The 16,154-nt window shown below is 42.0% G+C and overlaps 1 protein-coding gene across 2 annotated transcripts; it reads right to left on the bottom strand.

Moving 5' to 3' along the window:
* Positions 1–9: 9 nt before the first annotated feature.
* On the bottom strand, positions 10–16,098 carry MCM4 (minichromosome maintenance complex component 4). 2 transcript variants are annotated; one of them, XM_034762895.1, is made up of 12 exons: positions 16,080–16,098; positions 14,835–14,933; positions 12,985–13,149; positions 12,307–12,470; positions 12,121–12,219; positions 9,734–9,829; positions 9,553–9,648; positions 7,927–8,065; positions 7,221–7,441; positions 6,429–6,549; positions 4,838–5,097; positions 10–791 (listed from the first exon to the last, which is right to left on the bottom strand). In XM_034762895.1, the coding sequence occupies exons 2-12, from the start codon at positions 14,902–14,904 to the stop codon at positions 414–416; spliced, it is 1,809 nt and encodes a 602-aa protein (XP_034618786.1). In that variant the 5' UTR covers positions 14,905–14,933; positions 16,080–16,098; the 3' UTR covers positions 10–413. The 2 variants fall into 2 exon arrangements, with proteins under 2 accessions (XP_034618786.1, XP_034618785.1); XM_034762894.1 differs by lacking the exon at positions 16,080–16,098 and adding an exon at positions 15,279–15,416 and having other exon boundaries at positions 11–791.
* Between the last annotated feature and the right edge of the window lie 56 nt (positions 16,099–16,154).

Here is a 16,154-nt window from a genome sequence, read left to right as displayed (position 1 = left end):
TTTCCTAGTGGAAGGAAGATTCCAGCAGCTATGTTAAGAGTCCCAAGACTCGCTTATTCTAACAAAAAAGACTTTAAAGAATTAACTCTTGCTGGGTTCACCAAAAATGCTTTATAAAAAGGGTTCTCTAGATCTAGAGAAACAACCTCATTACAAAAGCTTTGGTACAAAATGGAACAAGGTTATCTGGAAGGAGTATTACATGCAGTGTGCAGCCATACATACTGAGTCTGCAACATACTGAATGTTATCACTGAAATACAGCTCCAACATCTATACTGTCATTCAACTCTGAGGTTTTAAGTGATCCAATTCTGTCAATAGTCTCATCTCCAATTCCAATGTTACCTTTTCAATTATCTCATTTAATCATCTAACAGATATTAACCTGGGTAGCGTGGTACAATGTTGAGCTAGAGTCTTACCTTGGCAATAGAAAGAGTCTGTTGTTCCATTACTTCATGCAGAACTGATCTTGTACTTTCATTCATTTTATCAAATTCATCAATGCAGCAAATGCCATTATCACTGAGAACCAGAGCACCTGTCTGCAGAACCAGCTGCCTTGTCTCTGGGTCCTTCATTACATATGCAGTGAGACCAACTGCACTAGAGCCCTTCCCAGATGTGTACTGGCCTCTAGGAACCAGGTTATAGACATATTGAAGCAGCTGTGATTTACTAGTGCCAGGATCACCACACAGAAGAATGTTGATCTCAGCACGAAAATTGCCTCTTCCGGTATGACTGAAATCTTTTCTTGATCCCCCAAACAGCTGAAGCAGAATGCCCTATAAAAATAAGATTTTTTCCAACTCAGACACCAAAATTCTTGATAATTACATGAGCCAATCTCTGATTGAGTGAACTGAAATGTCAAATGAAAATTGTCTCAAATCATTAACAGAACACATGTAAAGCTGGAGTACTGTTTTCTGTCAAGTATCACTAAAAAGGGTCGTGGAGTTCTATCTTTGAAGCTTCAAAGATTTTCCAGGTCAAATCTGCTTAGATTACTTTTTAAATTAAACCGCCAGCTCTGCAAAGTCAATTTTGAATTTAAACATTGAGCTAGGTTCTTTCTGGATCTCTTATCAACAAAGACTCTACAATTGGTATGATGCTGTATAAAAGAGAGATGACCATGTTTACACTAAGGTACCATCACTGATGTATCACCCCTGTTGCGCAATTGTGATAGATCTTGTACATATGTCATGTTAAGGTATCATTAGAAAAGTATGATTATCCTGTTTCATCATTGTATATGAAGTTATGAAACTTCGCTGTGTTTGTATCTCAAACCTGTTGTGTTTCTGGGTAACACCCCCACACAGATTTACATCAAGGCTAGCCAGCCTGCTTGATGGCCCATTACGGAGAATCAGCTCTTCTAGGGACCCCTCCCGAGATCCCTTCAGGCAGCACCTAGGCAATGAATTCCTCATGACCCAGGACTTCTTGTTTGTACCATGTAGATGTAGGGTTACCATATTTCAAGTGCCCAAAAAAGAGGACACGGGGGGGGGGGGGGAAGAGAGGGGCTGGGGGTACTCACTGGGGGGGGGTGGGGGGAAATGTTGCTCCCTGTCATGGTGGCTGGCACAGCCCAGGATGCAAGGACAGCCATCAGTCAAGGCCTCCCTGAGGGACTCCCTCCCCAGTGCTAGGAGACAGGACGTGGGTGGGTGGGATCAGGCAGCTGTGGATGGACCAATCAGCTATGGATGCAGGGGAGGGACCAATCGGGAAGCAGACCAATCGGGGCTCACAAACCCTATTTGTGACCCAGGACTCCACATTTGTGCCAATAACTTTCCGTGCATGTGTGCTGTGGGTATAAATTGCAGACTGTGACATCAATCTTGGTCTTCATTCCTGCTCCGCATATCTGGGCTATGATTTCTAAGAAAGGGAAGCTTTGAATAAAAGGACTGATGACCCCCAATCCTTTTGGGTGATCCAGGGACTTATTGCAAGCTAACAGATTTAACATCATTGCTAATATCTTGATCTACAAACTCTGAAATCAACTGTAATGTGTAACAGTAGTTCTCAACCAGGAGTCCAGGGCAGGTTTCAGGGGGCCTCCAAGCAGGGCCAGCATTAGACTCACTGGGACCCAGGGCAGAACACTGTAGCCCCCCCACATGGGGCTGAAGCCCAGGACCCTGAGTCCCGTCAGCTGGGCTGAAACCTGAGTAATGTGGCTTCGTGGGAACCTCTGTGGCATGGGGCCCCAGGCAGCTGCCCTGCTTGCGACCCCCTAACACCAGTCCTGGCTTTTATATGCAGAAAAACAGTTATTGTGGCACAAGTGGGCCATGGAGCTTTGATAGCATGTTGGGGGCCCTCAGAAAGAAAAAGGTTGAGAATCTCTGATGTAGAAGATTTTAACCATTTAATAACACCCTTTTTTATATCAATAAACCTTTAGTTTGTAGTTACTAAAGGATTGGCTACAAGCATAGATTTTGGGTAAGATCTGACCTATATATTGACCTGGGGTGTGTGGCTGGTTCTTTGGAACTGGAAAAACTTTAGATGATGTGGTTTTGATTTAATAACCTTTCATCCTTAAGTCCAGTTGTAGTAACCAGGGGCTGGAGGGCCTTGGGGACTGTTGTGAGCTCTTGTATCACTACACTAGTTCACAGAGAGCCACACTTGTTACTGACTTGGTGATCTTGAATGATAGAATAAACCACCAGTTTTGGGTTATTGTCTGCCCTGATTTTGGCGCACTCAGCTGTGACCCAAACCAGGCAGTTGGGCATTTGGAACTTACTTAATTTAGCTGATGAGGCACGAGTCAAAATAAAATACCATGCGCCCGCCCCCTGACCCTCACTAACAGAACAACAATGATTTTCATTCAGCTATAGCTTCCGTCTTATTTACCATTACATGTTAGCTAGTATATAAAATATTACATTGATTCCCACTGTGGCCCCAGCCATTGAGCAAAAGACATGTTGACGGCACTAATGTGCACAAAATGCAAAATTCCATGGGAAAGGATTTGAATTTTTTGCCCTTTTGTTGAAGGTGCAAATCTGGTTACTTTAAACCACCATGGCAGTATGTTACTCTGAATGTCATTCACCAACATGTTTGAGGAAACAATTGCTCTCACAGGTGTAAACTTTCTGTAGCCAGAGATGCTAAAGCTTTGAGTGCTATAAACTTTGAAATATTTCTGAACTTGTCCTTAGTACCATTCAACAGCTGATCTCAAGACGAGTCCCTGCTATTTCATGAAGGTCAGAGCCTTACATTCGCCCTAGCTTTGCATCAAAAAAGTTGCACAAATCTGGAAAAAAAAAAGTTACAGCCTACTCATTTTAGACGGGCCTGTATCTCTCAAAGCTTTTGACCAAATGTCCCTAAATTTCCACTACAAACTCTACCCTCAATCCCTCTTATAGCATATCAATTTCCATGCATGTGGGCTTTGGAGCAATAGAAAAATTAAAAATCAACTCCTTACTGGAGGGCTGTATCTAAGGAACCCCTGGACCAAATGACTCCAAACTTGCACTACTAACTGTGGCTCTGGTCCTGACGGCACATTAATTTTCAGCACAACTGGACTATGCATATGGATTTTAGAGCACTTTGAGATGGTGGCTCAAACCAGAAGCTTTGCCCCGAGAGCAAACCTTCCAAAAAGGAGCTCCTGCAGAATGCAAGAGAATAAAGTGCACAACACATGTTCTCAGAAAGCTGCTGAGGGCAGGAATTGAATGCATAGTACATGGGCGCTGCTCAGGTTCAGTGGCCACAGCATGTCACCTGAGCCATCCAGTTATTCTGACATCAGGAGAGCTGCAGAACACTCTGGCTTGTAACAGCTCCATTCCCGCTGCACATACACAAATGACTTGTCTCTGGCTTGTCAGCATGGGCTCAAGCCACATTATAGATCCAATTTTTACCCGAAATAATTTAAAATATTGCGTTTCCCCAAAGGGGCAGTGTGTGCCAGATCCTAGCTGAGATCAATGCCAAATGTGTTATATTCAATAGCAGAAACACCAAACTTAATTTTAGAAGTAACGTCCAAGAGAGGAGGATGCTTAGAGCAGAGAACTGGAAACTTAAGTCCATCCAAAGCAAACTGAATAGCTTTCCATGCAGATGTCTGTGTAGAAATATTCAAAATAAAATGAAGAAATCCTTGAATGGGCACAATTATCTACAACAATACAAGTACTACTGAAAAATAGATGGACTTATTTGGGGCAGCCGATAAAAGGCTACCTACACAAGCATTTCTCTGGCTATCCTAGGGCATGAACGCACATACAAAACAGTAAGATTTTAAACAGTAAGCTAGTCTCAATCTGAACTATAGTGGTGTTACTGCCCCACTATAATAATTAAAGATTTAGAGCCCCACTCAACCGACAGTCTACAATGTTTCCCAATGTTTGTTAGTTGTGACTGCATTCTCAGTTATCTGGATCCTGTTGCAGAGCAGAGAGATGGCCAAAGAAGAAAGCAGAATTATTGGCTGGCCAGTTTCCTTGAAGCCAATAGAAGAGGAGAGTGAAGCTACAGGCTTCCTTCACTATTACCTGAAACCCCTGTCCCATTATCTAAAGATTTCTGATTCCCGAGGCCCCCTGATCACTGAAACTTACTGTAAATAAAACTCAAAGTTTATTAGCGCTGTACCAAATCCAATTTCAAATACACAAAGGCCTGTTATTTTTCTGTATTTGAAAGACTCCATATAGAGTATCATTTCCAAAGAAAGTGTATATTTTAAATGTAGATGTACATTTATATTATCTAGTCAGGTGTTCTGGTAGACTTGTAAATTGTTGTTTACCTTTTTGATATCTTCGTGTTCATAAATGCTTGGAGCCAGAGCCAAAGAAAGTCTTTCATAAATGTCTGGTTTTCTGGAGAGGTCTTTCAGCATTTCCACACGTTCCTCTGCAAAGATTTTCTGTTCTGTTTCTTCATCAACACCATGCAAACGTTTTGAATCGGTTTTACGGTAATGAATGACATCAATGTGGGTTTTATAGACTGATTTTACATTGCTCACCCTTGGATTAACTCGAATAGGAACTGCTCTGTAGATACCTAAAAAAAAAAAAAAAAAAAAAAAAACCAAAAAAACACCCCAACCCCACAGAATTACAATGCAGATGTGAATTCAAAAATAAGCTCAGTCCAAACACTGGAGGTTTAAAGGGACTTATCTGCATTTTTACTTTTCACTTCAATTTTCAGATTGCTTCTACAGAATTAGCCACATCACGGAGTAGCAATTCTCCAGAAAGCTTTCCGAAAGTTTAAATGATTTGACCAGACTACGATCCTCCTGATATCAATGATACCTGTGCTCCTGCCATTTAGGCCCTGATCCTACAAACACTTAACCATGTGTTTACCGTTACTACCATGTCCCATGATTTCAGATGGGCTACTCATGGTAGTAAAGTTATGGCCTTAAGTGTTTGCAGGATCATGACCTAAAATGCATTAGAAAATCCTACCGTTAGAGCCTAACTTTAGCTAGCTCTTGTAACAAAAAAATATAAAAATAAAATTAAAAATAATAAAAAAAAAAGGTTGGCCTGCACATATAAGAAGTTGACAATTTTGTTGGTGCACTGAAAGTCTAAATAACTTTTCAGTATTAAAACGGAAGCAATCTTGTTTTGAAGCAGCAATGATTTTATGCTAATAAGAGAAAAGTTTATATTGCAAACAAGCACATGTAAATTTCAACATGAGTAGTACTATTTAAGTACTGCTGGTTAGGGGACTGCAGTATCAAGATCATAATTTTCAGTGTTTGGTCTATAGCAGTTTTGTAAAATTTAAATTAGACTAGTGACATTAAAGAAATCACTTATAGTTAATTCATTATAAATTCTAACCTAACATTTCAAAAGCACAATTTTTAAATTAGTTTCAAAAAGCCTCAACCCAATTTAAATTATGTTAATTGAAATAATTTCAACATTCTTCTTCATCTGTTCAAGACATCAAAACTTTTAAGTACATGTAAGCTTTTCAAAAGCTGTTTGATAAAAATGCTTCTTTCCCTTTGAAGTATAGGTTAAGAGCTGTAATTGTTAATTTTTAGAAATTGGACAATACAAACATATGGCAAAAATACATATACCCTTCTATCTACACAGATAGTACCTACTGGCAGCTGTAGTTACACTAATGATGATCTAAGAAAGGGGGAAATATGCAAAACTCTAAAGGTATTTTACACCAAAACTAAGATATCACTATATAAATCAGTCGGTATTTCCACTTCACACTTCAGTTTTCAGTCACCAATTATGATGTACCCAATTAATATTCAACAGACACTATTCCAGGCTGGACCACTTGGTCTAATGAAAAGAAGGGCACATGCATTAGCCAGATGAAGTTAAGAAACTGCATTTTACCTGTAACGTTAACTCTGTCGCCTGGCTGAACCTTATCCACAAGGTCATTGTGAGCAAACAGCACCACAGTATGAGGAGTCTGGCCAGCCGGCATATCTTCAGGAGACTCCTGCAGTTTGATCTGACAAAAACACATATTAAAAGTTAGTTTCTATTATTTAGAAATAGTAACTCATTTGTAAGAAAGGATCTTACAACTAAAGAAGTTGGGCATCTTCAAATGGATACTGTTACATATTAGAGTACACCAAAACACAAAACTTTCAAAGATTTCACAACATGGTGGAATACCACTACTGAATTAGAATTCCCCAATTAGAATACCCAATCAGAATTATGCAATTTAGCTGTAGAAATGAGACAATGCCATCTAGTGATTACTATCTCACATTGGCAGAAGTATAACAAGCAAGATTTACAGACAGGGCTAACCTATCCCACATATGTCATATGACATTAGAACAGTCTCTGTGTGGTAACATTTATTCCCTAAGTGAAATCTAATTGGCTTGACTAACTTTTGACACAAAAAAACCCACTTAACTCCCCTTCCAAATGGAGAATGGATAGTCCTTCAATTTCTTTCCCCCCCTCTAAATATTAAGCATCATTGCAATCCTATATTGCTTCATATGCTTACTTAAAGAGCTGTAAATCGATTTGAAGTTCAATATAGTATGCCCTAAGAAACAGACATATTTTAATATGGTTGTGTTATTTTTTAAAAGAAAAAAGCAACTATTAAGCAAGCAAAACTTTTCCATTTAACACCACCAAAACAAAGCAACATACCATCTGTTTGTCTGAAAACATGGAGCGATTGTGAATCAGTGCCATGCTGTGTGTTGTATTACAGTTCTTGCATGTTGATGGTTCAGCAATCCTGCCACGGTCAATTTCTACTCTTGTGGTGAAGGCACAAACCTGGCACTTGAAGAATGCTTCTTGCATCTCAGGAATCAACTGGGAGCTTCTGATCACCATACCACTGATGGTGATAAGTTGGTCAATGTCTACAACGTAGAAAGGGATACATGTGATTGGGTCATGCTTTTCATTTTTCATTTGCCTGTCTCAAAAGTCCACCCTAGACTTTATTTTTACAACTAAATGGGCATTTACAGTCCCCACACATGAAGTAGAGAATATTCTGAGACACAAAGAAAATAAAATATGTATGAATAAAAATAAGCCACAGTTACATCAGAATTTTGACACCAGGGATATAAACCCTTATGTTTCCAAATATAAATCAGACATTTACCAACAGAGGTTAGGAAAAAACCTCCTTTGTGGACAGGTTATTCAACAGTTGTCCATTATAGTGTTTTTCGCACTTTCCTCTGCAACACATGTAGATTTGAAAGTCTGAAAATACTCATCTAGATGGACCCCAAGTCTGATCTTTTAACATTTTAAATCTGTATTTTCCTAATTGTTGAACAAATTTCATACATCCTTGAGTTTCTTTTTTCACACTGCAATCAAAACATCTTGCCTTCAGGGTTCAGACTCCTCATATTCCTGGTCTTCAATGCATTATATGGTCTGACTTGAATCTGGTGTTCTAATATTGAGTCAGGGTAACGATCAAAAAAGATCTCATTAGCAGCCATGTCAAATGTTGGGATAACTTCCTGTTTAAAAGGAACAGATGCATGTGTAAGAAAGCCTGGCATTAAGTAGTCAACACTTTTTACCCCCAAAATATTCAACTTTGTGACCCCATTTGGTGCTAGGAGACAGGAATGATCACAGTTCTGTGGCATTCCCTTACAGAGGAAGAATTGCCAGTTGGTTGTTTAAATCAGCTTTTTGTCCCCTTTGTACTGCAGGAGCAGTGCACACTTTATCTGGTCTTGGAACTCTTAGCAGTAGTGCAATTGCCCTACCTTTGTGAGTTTAGATAGAATCTCTGATGATATCCTACATTACTTTAAAAGTCAACAAGGAGTCAAGTTACAAATGCAAAATGAAATGTGTAACATATGCAGAAAAGGACAGCAAAAAAGGGGCCCATGAAGAGTATGCCAAATATACAATTATTATTATGAACCATATGTATTGCATTACCATGTGACAATTTCACTAAATACACCCGTGACTTTTAGTCATCTTCCTTAATATTTAGCATTAATACACAATGCACACACTAGGCTAAAAAAACCCTCTAGTCTTTAGAGAGTAAGGCTCCTTATTTAACAAAGATTAGAATCTAAGCTTTCCTCTAAAGAAGTAGGATGCTAGCTCTTATGGTTGCAAAGACAAGGATATGGTCAAATGTCAGAATGTGCAGGAAGCTTCATTGTTCTGCTGCTCAGAGTAGTAACTTTCTCAAGCTACAACAGAGTGAAAACTGGCAGCAAACTTCTCTTCAGAGTCCTGTGGGCAGCAGTAAAACTAAGCCACAGTTTCATTCTATTGCTACATAGGAAAGCTGTGAGCAGCAGCAGAATCAGACTCTGGAGCTATTTGCTGGGAGAGGAGGAACTCAAAAGAAAGGCAAGAAAAGAATTTCAAAGGCAGTCCCATGGTTGCAGCTGTAGCTAGGTATAACACAGATTTAAGACAGGCACAGAAAGACTGATAAAGATCCAGTGACCATTACTTTGTCATTCTGGGATTCAGCCTTGAACCTTATTGTCTTTTGAAGCTGCCTGCTTCCTCCACACACCTACATGGCATAGAGAAATAAACTGGAGCACTGAGCAGGATCCGTGGACTACAAACTGGCAGGAATTCCAGCACAATCCCCCTTATGAACAAATTTGGTGAGTGGAATGGGGAGGTTTTCTGAGCTTCTCACAGTAATTTGCCTTTGGAGAGCAGCAACTCTCTCCCTGAGCTCTCTTGTATCTGTCTGTGGCTATGAAGTGTCTGATCAATATTTTAAGACTTTTATGCAATAAAATATATTTTATGCAGAAGTCTGTACACACAAATGTTATATTATCTTTCTAGATATTTACAGAAGTGCTTAAGCACTGGGGTATGTAGCTATAAATACTGCTCCCTCAGTGAGAGATAATCTTAAACAGTTACATACTAATTTATGTTTAAGTAATGCAGTTTAAAAAAATAGAACTCAACTAGAAGAAAGCCTTTAAAAAAGGCCTGATGTTACCTGTGGATAGCAGATCAGCTGTCTGTATAGATTTGTGTCAAATGATCTTAGATGGTCACAGTTTACATTCAGAAATGGTTCCCCAACCATATTGATCTGCAAGATGTTTAAAAACACCACATTAAATCACCAGCATTTAAGTCTGAAAAACAAGTTAGTTTTAGCTGTATTACTGTAGTACCTCCTCAAGTCGCTGCATATAGAGTGGTTCATTAAGATCCAAGCCAACGTTCTCTTCCTCTTTAGCCAATGGATCAATAAAACGCTGAAGAAATCTCTGAATATTGAGAATAAAATAAAAAAGTTATATTTACGAGTACCCAAAGGGACAGAGCTGTGATTTCACTGCTACACCATTCCTACGCTGGATGACGTTTTCCTGGCTCAATTTACCTTCAAATATACTCTCTATATTGCAGGTACTGAAAAATTCCCAAAGGGTAGGGATACCCCTAATGCATCCCCCTACAGAATACTTCTCTCATGCACACTACAAGTTTCTTAATTCTAACAATATCTTTTGAATTTCACACAGTAAAGCATACCAATTACTTTGAAAAAGCCTTAACTAATTTTTTATAATTTTATAAATACAAGTTAAAAGAACACTTTTGGGAACACAACACGCTAAACATATTACTACTAAAAAAGTATATCAAATTTTACTGAGGATTTTAACCTCTATTACACCCTAATGCCTACAAACCTTACTCCTGGACCAAAATCCCAACATAGTAAGCTCTGTATAAACAGAATAAAAAGACCTTTCCCAAAAAGTTTACCATCCAAGTATAAGACAAGAGACAACAGATGGATACAGACAGGAAAATAAAGGAAGGAAACGGTATTGGTCAGTTTGACAGGCAGTGGTCTCAGCACACCAGCAGCCTAGCCGTTGAAAAGGTTTTTGTAGGCATCACAGAAAAGGAGAGCCTTAAGAAGAGCTTTAGAGGCGGAGAATAAGGTAGCTTTATAGATATTTACAGAGAACTCCTCCTAAGTGCAAGGGGAAGCATGGGAAAAAGCACAAAGATGCTTATTTGAAAATTTAGCAAATGGGCAATAGAAGCGGTCCAACTAGAAAAGAAAGTAGACTTCTCAATAGTTAATGAGAGTTGATGGGTAAGGTGGGGATGGGCCATGACAGACCTTGAAAGTGAAGACCAAGTAGCTTATGATCAATGCAGCTGAGAAGGGGGAGCCAGTGAAGAGATGGAAAGAGAGGGGTAATCTGCTCAAAACAACATACTAGGAAAATATTTGTGGCAACAATCTGAACTGGCCTGAGCAGGGTAAGGTTTCATTTGTTAAGGCCAGAAAAAAGGGTGTTGCAGTAATCAAGACACAAGAGGAGAGTTTTAGGCCAGGTCTACACTACAGACCTATATTGATATAACTGCATTGCTCAGGCGTGTGAAAAATTCACGCCAGAGCAATGCAGTTATACCAATCTAATCCCCTGTATAGACAACGCTATGTTGACAGAAGAGCTTCTCCCACCAACATAGCTACTGCCTCTCAGGGAGGTGGATTAACCATGCTGACAGGAGAAGCTCTCCCGTTGGTACAGGAGCACCCATACAGCATTTTAAGTGTAGACTAGGGTGACCAGACAGCAAATCTGAAAAATCGGGATGGGGGTGGGGGTAATAGGAACCTATATAAGAAAAAGACCCAAAAATCGGTACTGTCCCTATAAAATCAGGATATCTGGTCATCCTAGTGTAGATCTGCCCTTAGATGGACAGACGGAGAAGGCTGTATCTTAGAGAGGTTATGCAGGTTATGTTTTCTACATGATCAAGAAACAGGGTAGCTGGGAGAATTTGAGGGGAAGATTAAGAGCTCTGTTTTAGATATGTTGAGTTTGAACTCACAGCTAGATATCTACGAGAAGATGTCAGAGACACGGGCTGCAATTTTAGTTTCAACACAAAGGCAGGTCTGAAGTAGAGAGATACAGCTGAGTTTTCTACACAGAGGGGATAGCTGAATTTGTGTTTGCAGATGAGATTACCCAGAGATAAAATGGAGAGGGAGAAGAGAAGGGAACTCAGGACAGAACCATTTGGAACTCTCACAGAATGCTGAAGGGCAGATGAGGAGGATCCTTTAAAGGACATGCTGAGGAAGTGATTAAAGAGAAGAACAGGCAAAGGACAGAAACCATGGAATCCAAAGGAGGATGAGACTTCAAGAAGAGCATGGCTGACTGTGCTGAAGGCAGCTGACAGGTCAAGGAAAATGAGGAGAGTGTACTGGTTCAGAACTTTAGCTAGTAAATGGTCATTAGAGACTCTGAGAAGAGCAGTTTCATTGGAGCCCAAGGGATGGAATCCAAATTGATGAACTCTATGGTGGAATTAGAGGAAAGAAACTCCAGACAACAATTTTACTTTTCCTCCTCTTAAGAGCACGGTATGAAAACATCAGTGTTCTTCAAACACCCTGGGATTGATCCTAAACATAACTCAATTCTGATATTTGCTAGAATCAAATACTGCACATAGAGAAGATACAAATAAATTTTTGTGAAAGAAATAGAGGTATCCACACTTGTTCACCTACCTGGAACTTTTCTTTGCATGAAGCTACGTTAACATCTGTTCCCCAGATCACAAGCTTTTGTCCAAGAGATTGTTCACTTGCCAATGCATCCTCTGCTGGCTGTGGGAAGGGAAAAGCCATCAGTATGGATAATATAAATACATTTTAGAAAAAAAATTACCAGAAAAATCTGAAACATCTACCTACCCCATCAGAATGCAAGTCCACCTGTCTGGCTTTGCGGGCAGATCCAAGATCTGGCCTCTGTCTAACTGGAGTTCCTCGCACACCACTCCTTGGAGTACCCTCCACTCTAGAGCTGGGAGTGCCATAGGTCAGAGGTGAACTAATATCAAAATCAAGTGGAATTGCTACAAAGAAAATGTTTAATTATACTTCAAAATATTAATGAATACACTTTGCCCTAATGAAGTAAACAAGTTAGTGTTTGTCACCAGTCACTGTGATGGCAGGCTAGCAAAGTTTGTAAGTCTTGTTAATTTTATAGCTGTATTTTACAAGGCTGTACTAGCCATAGAATGTACTGTATGGATTAAAATTTATTTCTCCAAGCAAGAAGGAACACAGTTTCCTAAAATAAACTATTTTAAACACCAACAATATTTTAAAACACTGTGGAGCTTAACAACAAGCTCACACTAAGGCCTACTGGGTGTATGTTTTATGTGCTAAAATCAATTAAATTAAAAGCGAGCTACCAACTAACCTGTAATTGAAAACAATCCTGTTCATTCAAAAAGGCCCTTTTTTTGTTTTTAAATTGACAGCTATGTAAAAGCCTACATTAAATCTTTCCATATAGGCCATCTCATAGCCAACAGTACACAGATATCAGCATTTTGCTCCTACTACTGACAAGCATACCCGATTCCCGAAACTGTGGTGGGCTGGAAAACAAAACATCTTGAGCATTTGGGCTTTGCATGTCAACTGCTGGAGAAGTTGGCATTGGTTGTAGATCTCCTGTAGATGTGGAGTCATCTGTTCGACGTTTTTGTGAAGGAGGAGACTGAGCATCTTCAGTTCGTGCTGTAAGAAGATGAAAGTAGCAATTTCAGATGTTAGCTGCAATGTTCTACACAGATTAATGTTAAAAGACCAAAACACAAAATAGATCATACGATAGAATAGCAAAGAACTTGGCTGATATAAAATTAAAAAGCAAAGTGCAATATTTTGCTGAAATGAAAATGAAGAATATTTGTGAGATTCCAAAAGTGGAAAATAGCTTAAGACAATTTAAAAATAATTAATACTGCAATTATCTTCCTAAATGCCTAAGAAATCAGAGCTGCTACTACTTGTGCTATGAAAACCTAGCTCATATAGCGCTTTTCATCAGTAGACTCCTTTGTAAAGTGCTTTGAGAGCAATATCGTTATCCCTATTTTCCAGCTGGGGAAACTGAGGCACAGAGGAGGAAACAACCTATATACCAATCAAAGCTTTTCAAGTGCAGTGATAAGTTTCATGCATCATATTTGTAACACTTGTAAACTTGCCTCTGTTTCATTTTTAAAAAGCATCCTGTTGCACTAATGCATTGCTGAAGACCAAGGCCAGGTCCATTCAACTAAGGCCTGGTCCCCACTAACCCCCCACTTTGGACTAAGGTACGCAAATTCAGCTACGTTAATAACGTAGCTGAATTCGAAGTACCTTAGTCCGAACTTACCGCGGATCCAGACGCGGCAGGGAGGCTCCCCCGTCGATGCCGCGTACTCCTCTCGCCGAGCTGGAGTACCGGCGTGGACGGCGAGCACTTCCGGGATCGATCCCAGAACATCGATTGCCTGCCGCCGGACCCTCCGGTAAGTGTAGAGGTACCCAAAGTTTTGTCAACATAGCTATGCCAGTGATGGATGTGAAAAAACATAGCCCTAGCTGACACAGCCATGCCAGCAAAAACCCACTGTTGTAGCAACAGCTTTGCTAACAGAAGAGTGTCACTGAAATGGGAAAGACTGCCCCACAGTGAGCTGAGCTTACTACTGACGTTACCTACGCTGATAGAAACACTCTTCTTCCCTTATAGTTGTGATGGAAAAGCCTTTGCAGTGCACACAAGGCCTTACAGAAAAAACAAGTTTAGCCCAGAGACTAATAAAGTTAGTTTGCTTTGTTGCTTTGCTTGTCATGCTCATCTGAAAAGAGTCTAAATCAATAATTTCTTCCTGCACATTCAGATTTTTAAATTCCCGCTTTAATGACAAAAAGCTACTTTTACTAATCTTTTTAAGGCATTAGCCCTGCAGAGCAAACATAGGTGAGAGTGAGCTAGACACCATCTGTTCTTGGGCATCAGCTTAGGCCTAGACTACACTTAAAATGTAAATGGACCTAGTTACTCCAGTCAAGGATGTGAAAAAGCCACACTCCTGAGTGTAGCTATGAAGACCCAACCCTGGGTGTAGATGCTGCTAGGTGGGCAACTACTGTCACTTGGGGAGGTGGAGGTCCTACAACCCCAGAAAACCCCTAACTCTCTCAGGGTAGGCGGTGCTCATGCATAGTCTCCGTACTGTGAATATACCCTTACTAAGGCCCAAACAGAGAGCGAGGGGCTGCCCACGTCCCGCACCCAGACATTGCTTGGCCTGCCCATGCCTTCCGGGCCAGACACTCATCTCCTAGTGGAGTTTGCAGGGCTGCGGCAGCAGTCAGCGGCCCCTCGCCCCATCCCGACGCACCCGGCAGGGAAAAGCTGCACTTACGAGTCGGGGGGTTGCTGCTCCGCCCGCGCTTGCTGCCGCGGCGGCTCGGTGTGGAGGCCGGCGAGGACATGACGCTGCTTCACCGGCGGCTGCTGCTCCCTGCGCGGGTGGAGAGAGACACTGAGGCGGAGCGGAGCAGAGCGCCCCCCTCCCGGCCCAGAGCCCGCACCGAGCCCCTTTCCCGCGAGCCCCGCACCGGGAGCAGACAGCCCTGCTCTGCGCCGCCCCGCGGCACCTGCTCCGAGCCGGGCCCTGAGACCAACAAGTTACTGGGAATTAACGGCACGACACGGAGTCCCCGCACCGCCCCCTTCGGCGCCGCGAGCCCGCCCCAGAGGGACGCACCCGCCACTCGAGCCCCTTCGCGCGCAGATAGTGTGTGTGTGTGTGGGGGGGGGGGGGGGGGGGGGGGGGGGGGGGAGCGGCGGCGTCTCGCGCTCTTACCCCACTTTTCTTCTGCAAGCACCTTCGGCCAGCCCGTGAACCCCGAGAAAATTGCGCGCCAAACGGGTCACGTGGGCGGGCTCTCCCGGGTTTTCCTACCAATAGCCGTACGGCAGAGCCCAACTCGGCCCAGACAGGGGGACGGAACCACCCATCCAGGTTCCGGGCACAGACGATCGCGCCCTAAGGGCTCTGTGAGCCTCTCTGCAGGGACAGAGCGAAGTGTGACAGGAGCCCGATTCTCCCACAATACAGGGAATTCACCCACGTAGAGCCTAGATCAGATTCATAGACACGGTTCCCCCTGGTGAGACGTGGTATCGCCCCCACTTGACCCGGTTTCGCGGCCCAGCCATTGAAAGCAGCTCGATGCTGGTTGGGAGACTAGGACGGTCCATTGCCATCGCGGGGGGAGCTTGTACTAATAGCTAGTGGAACAACAAAGAGTCTGGTGGCACCTTAAAGACTAACAGATTTATTTGGGCATAAGCTTTCGTGAGTAAAAACCTCACTTCTTCGGATGCATAGAGTGAAAGCAGACTCTTTGTTGTTTTTGTAGATACAGACTAACACGGCTACCCCCTGATACTTGACAATAGCTAGTGGATTTACACAAAACGGAGTTTTATATCTGTGGAAGCGTTCCCGTGTTTGGGATCGGAGGCGGGGCGACGGACACCCCCGCAGCCGCAATGGTTTAGTCCAACCTCTCCTTTCCTCTTCCTTTCTCAGACCGAATCACTCAGGCTCCCTCCCGTGCGGGGCCGGGTTACTTGGCTCTGCCAGGGCAAGTGCACTCACCCAGGCGCGTGCGTCTGTGCGATTGGTTCCCCCCAACGAAACTCCTGTCTGGAGAAGGTCTTGTCTTGTTGGTTG

This window comes from Trachemys scripta, chromosome 2, assembly GCF_013100865.1.
Source record: "Trachemys scripta elegans isolate TJP31775 chromosome 2, CAS_Tse_1.0, whole genome shotgun sequence".
Taxonomy (NCBI): Eukaryota; Metazoa; Chordata; order Testudines; family Emydidae; genus Trachemys; species Trachemys scripta.
The sequence above is the reverse complement of the archived record's forward strand: the minus strand, read 5'-3'. Positions and strand labels throughout refer to the sequence as shown.

Bases quoted from the DNA above. Each gene is read 5' to 3' on its own strand.
- MCM4 (XM_034762895.1), bottom strand. From the start codon at position 14,904: ATGTCCTCGCCGGCCTCCACACCGAGCCGCCGCGGCAGCAAGCGCGGG. The intron at 12,471-12,984 runs GTATGCTTGTCA...TTTTCTTTGTAG, and splicing joins ACCACAGTTTCGGGAATCGG to CAATTCCACTTGATTTTGAT. The intron at 792-4,837 runs GTAAACAACAAT...TTATTTTTATAG, and splicing joins AACACGAAGATATCAAAAAG to GGCATTCTGCTTCAGCTGTT.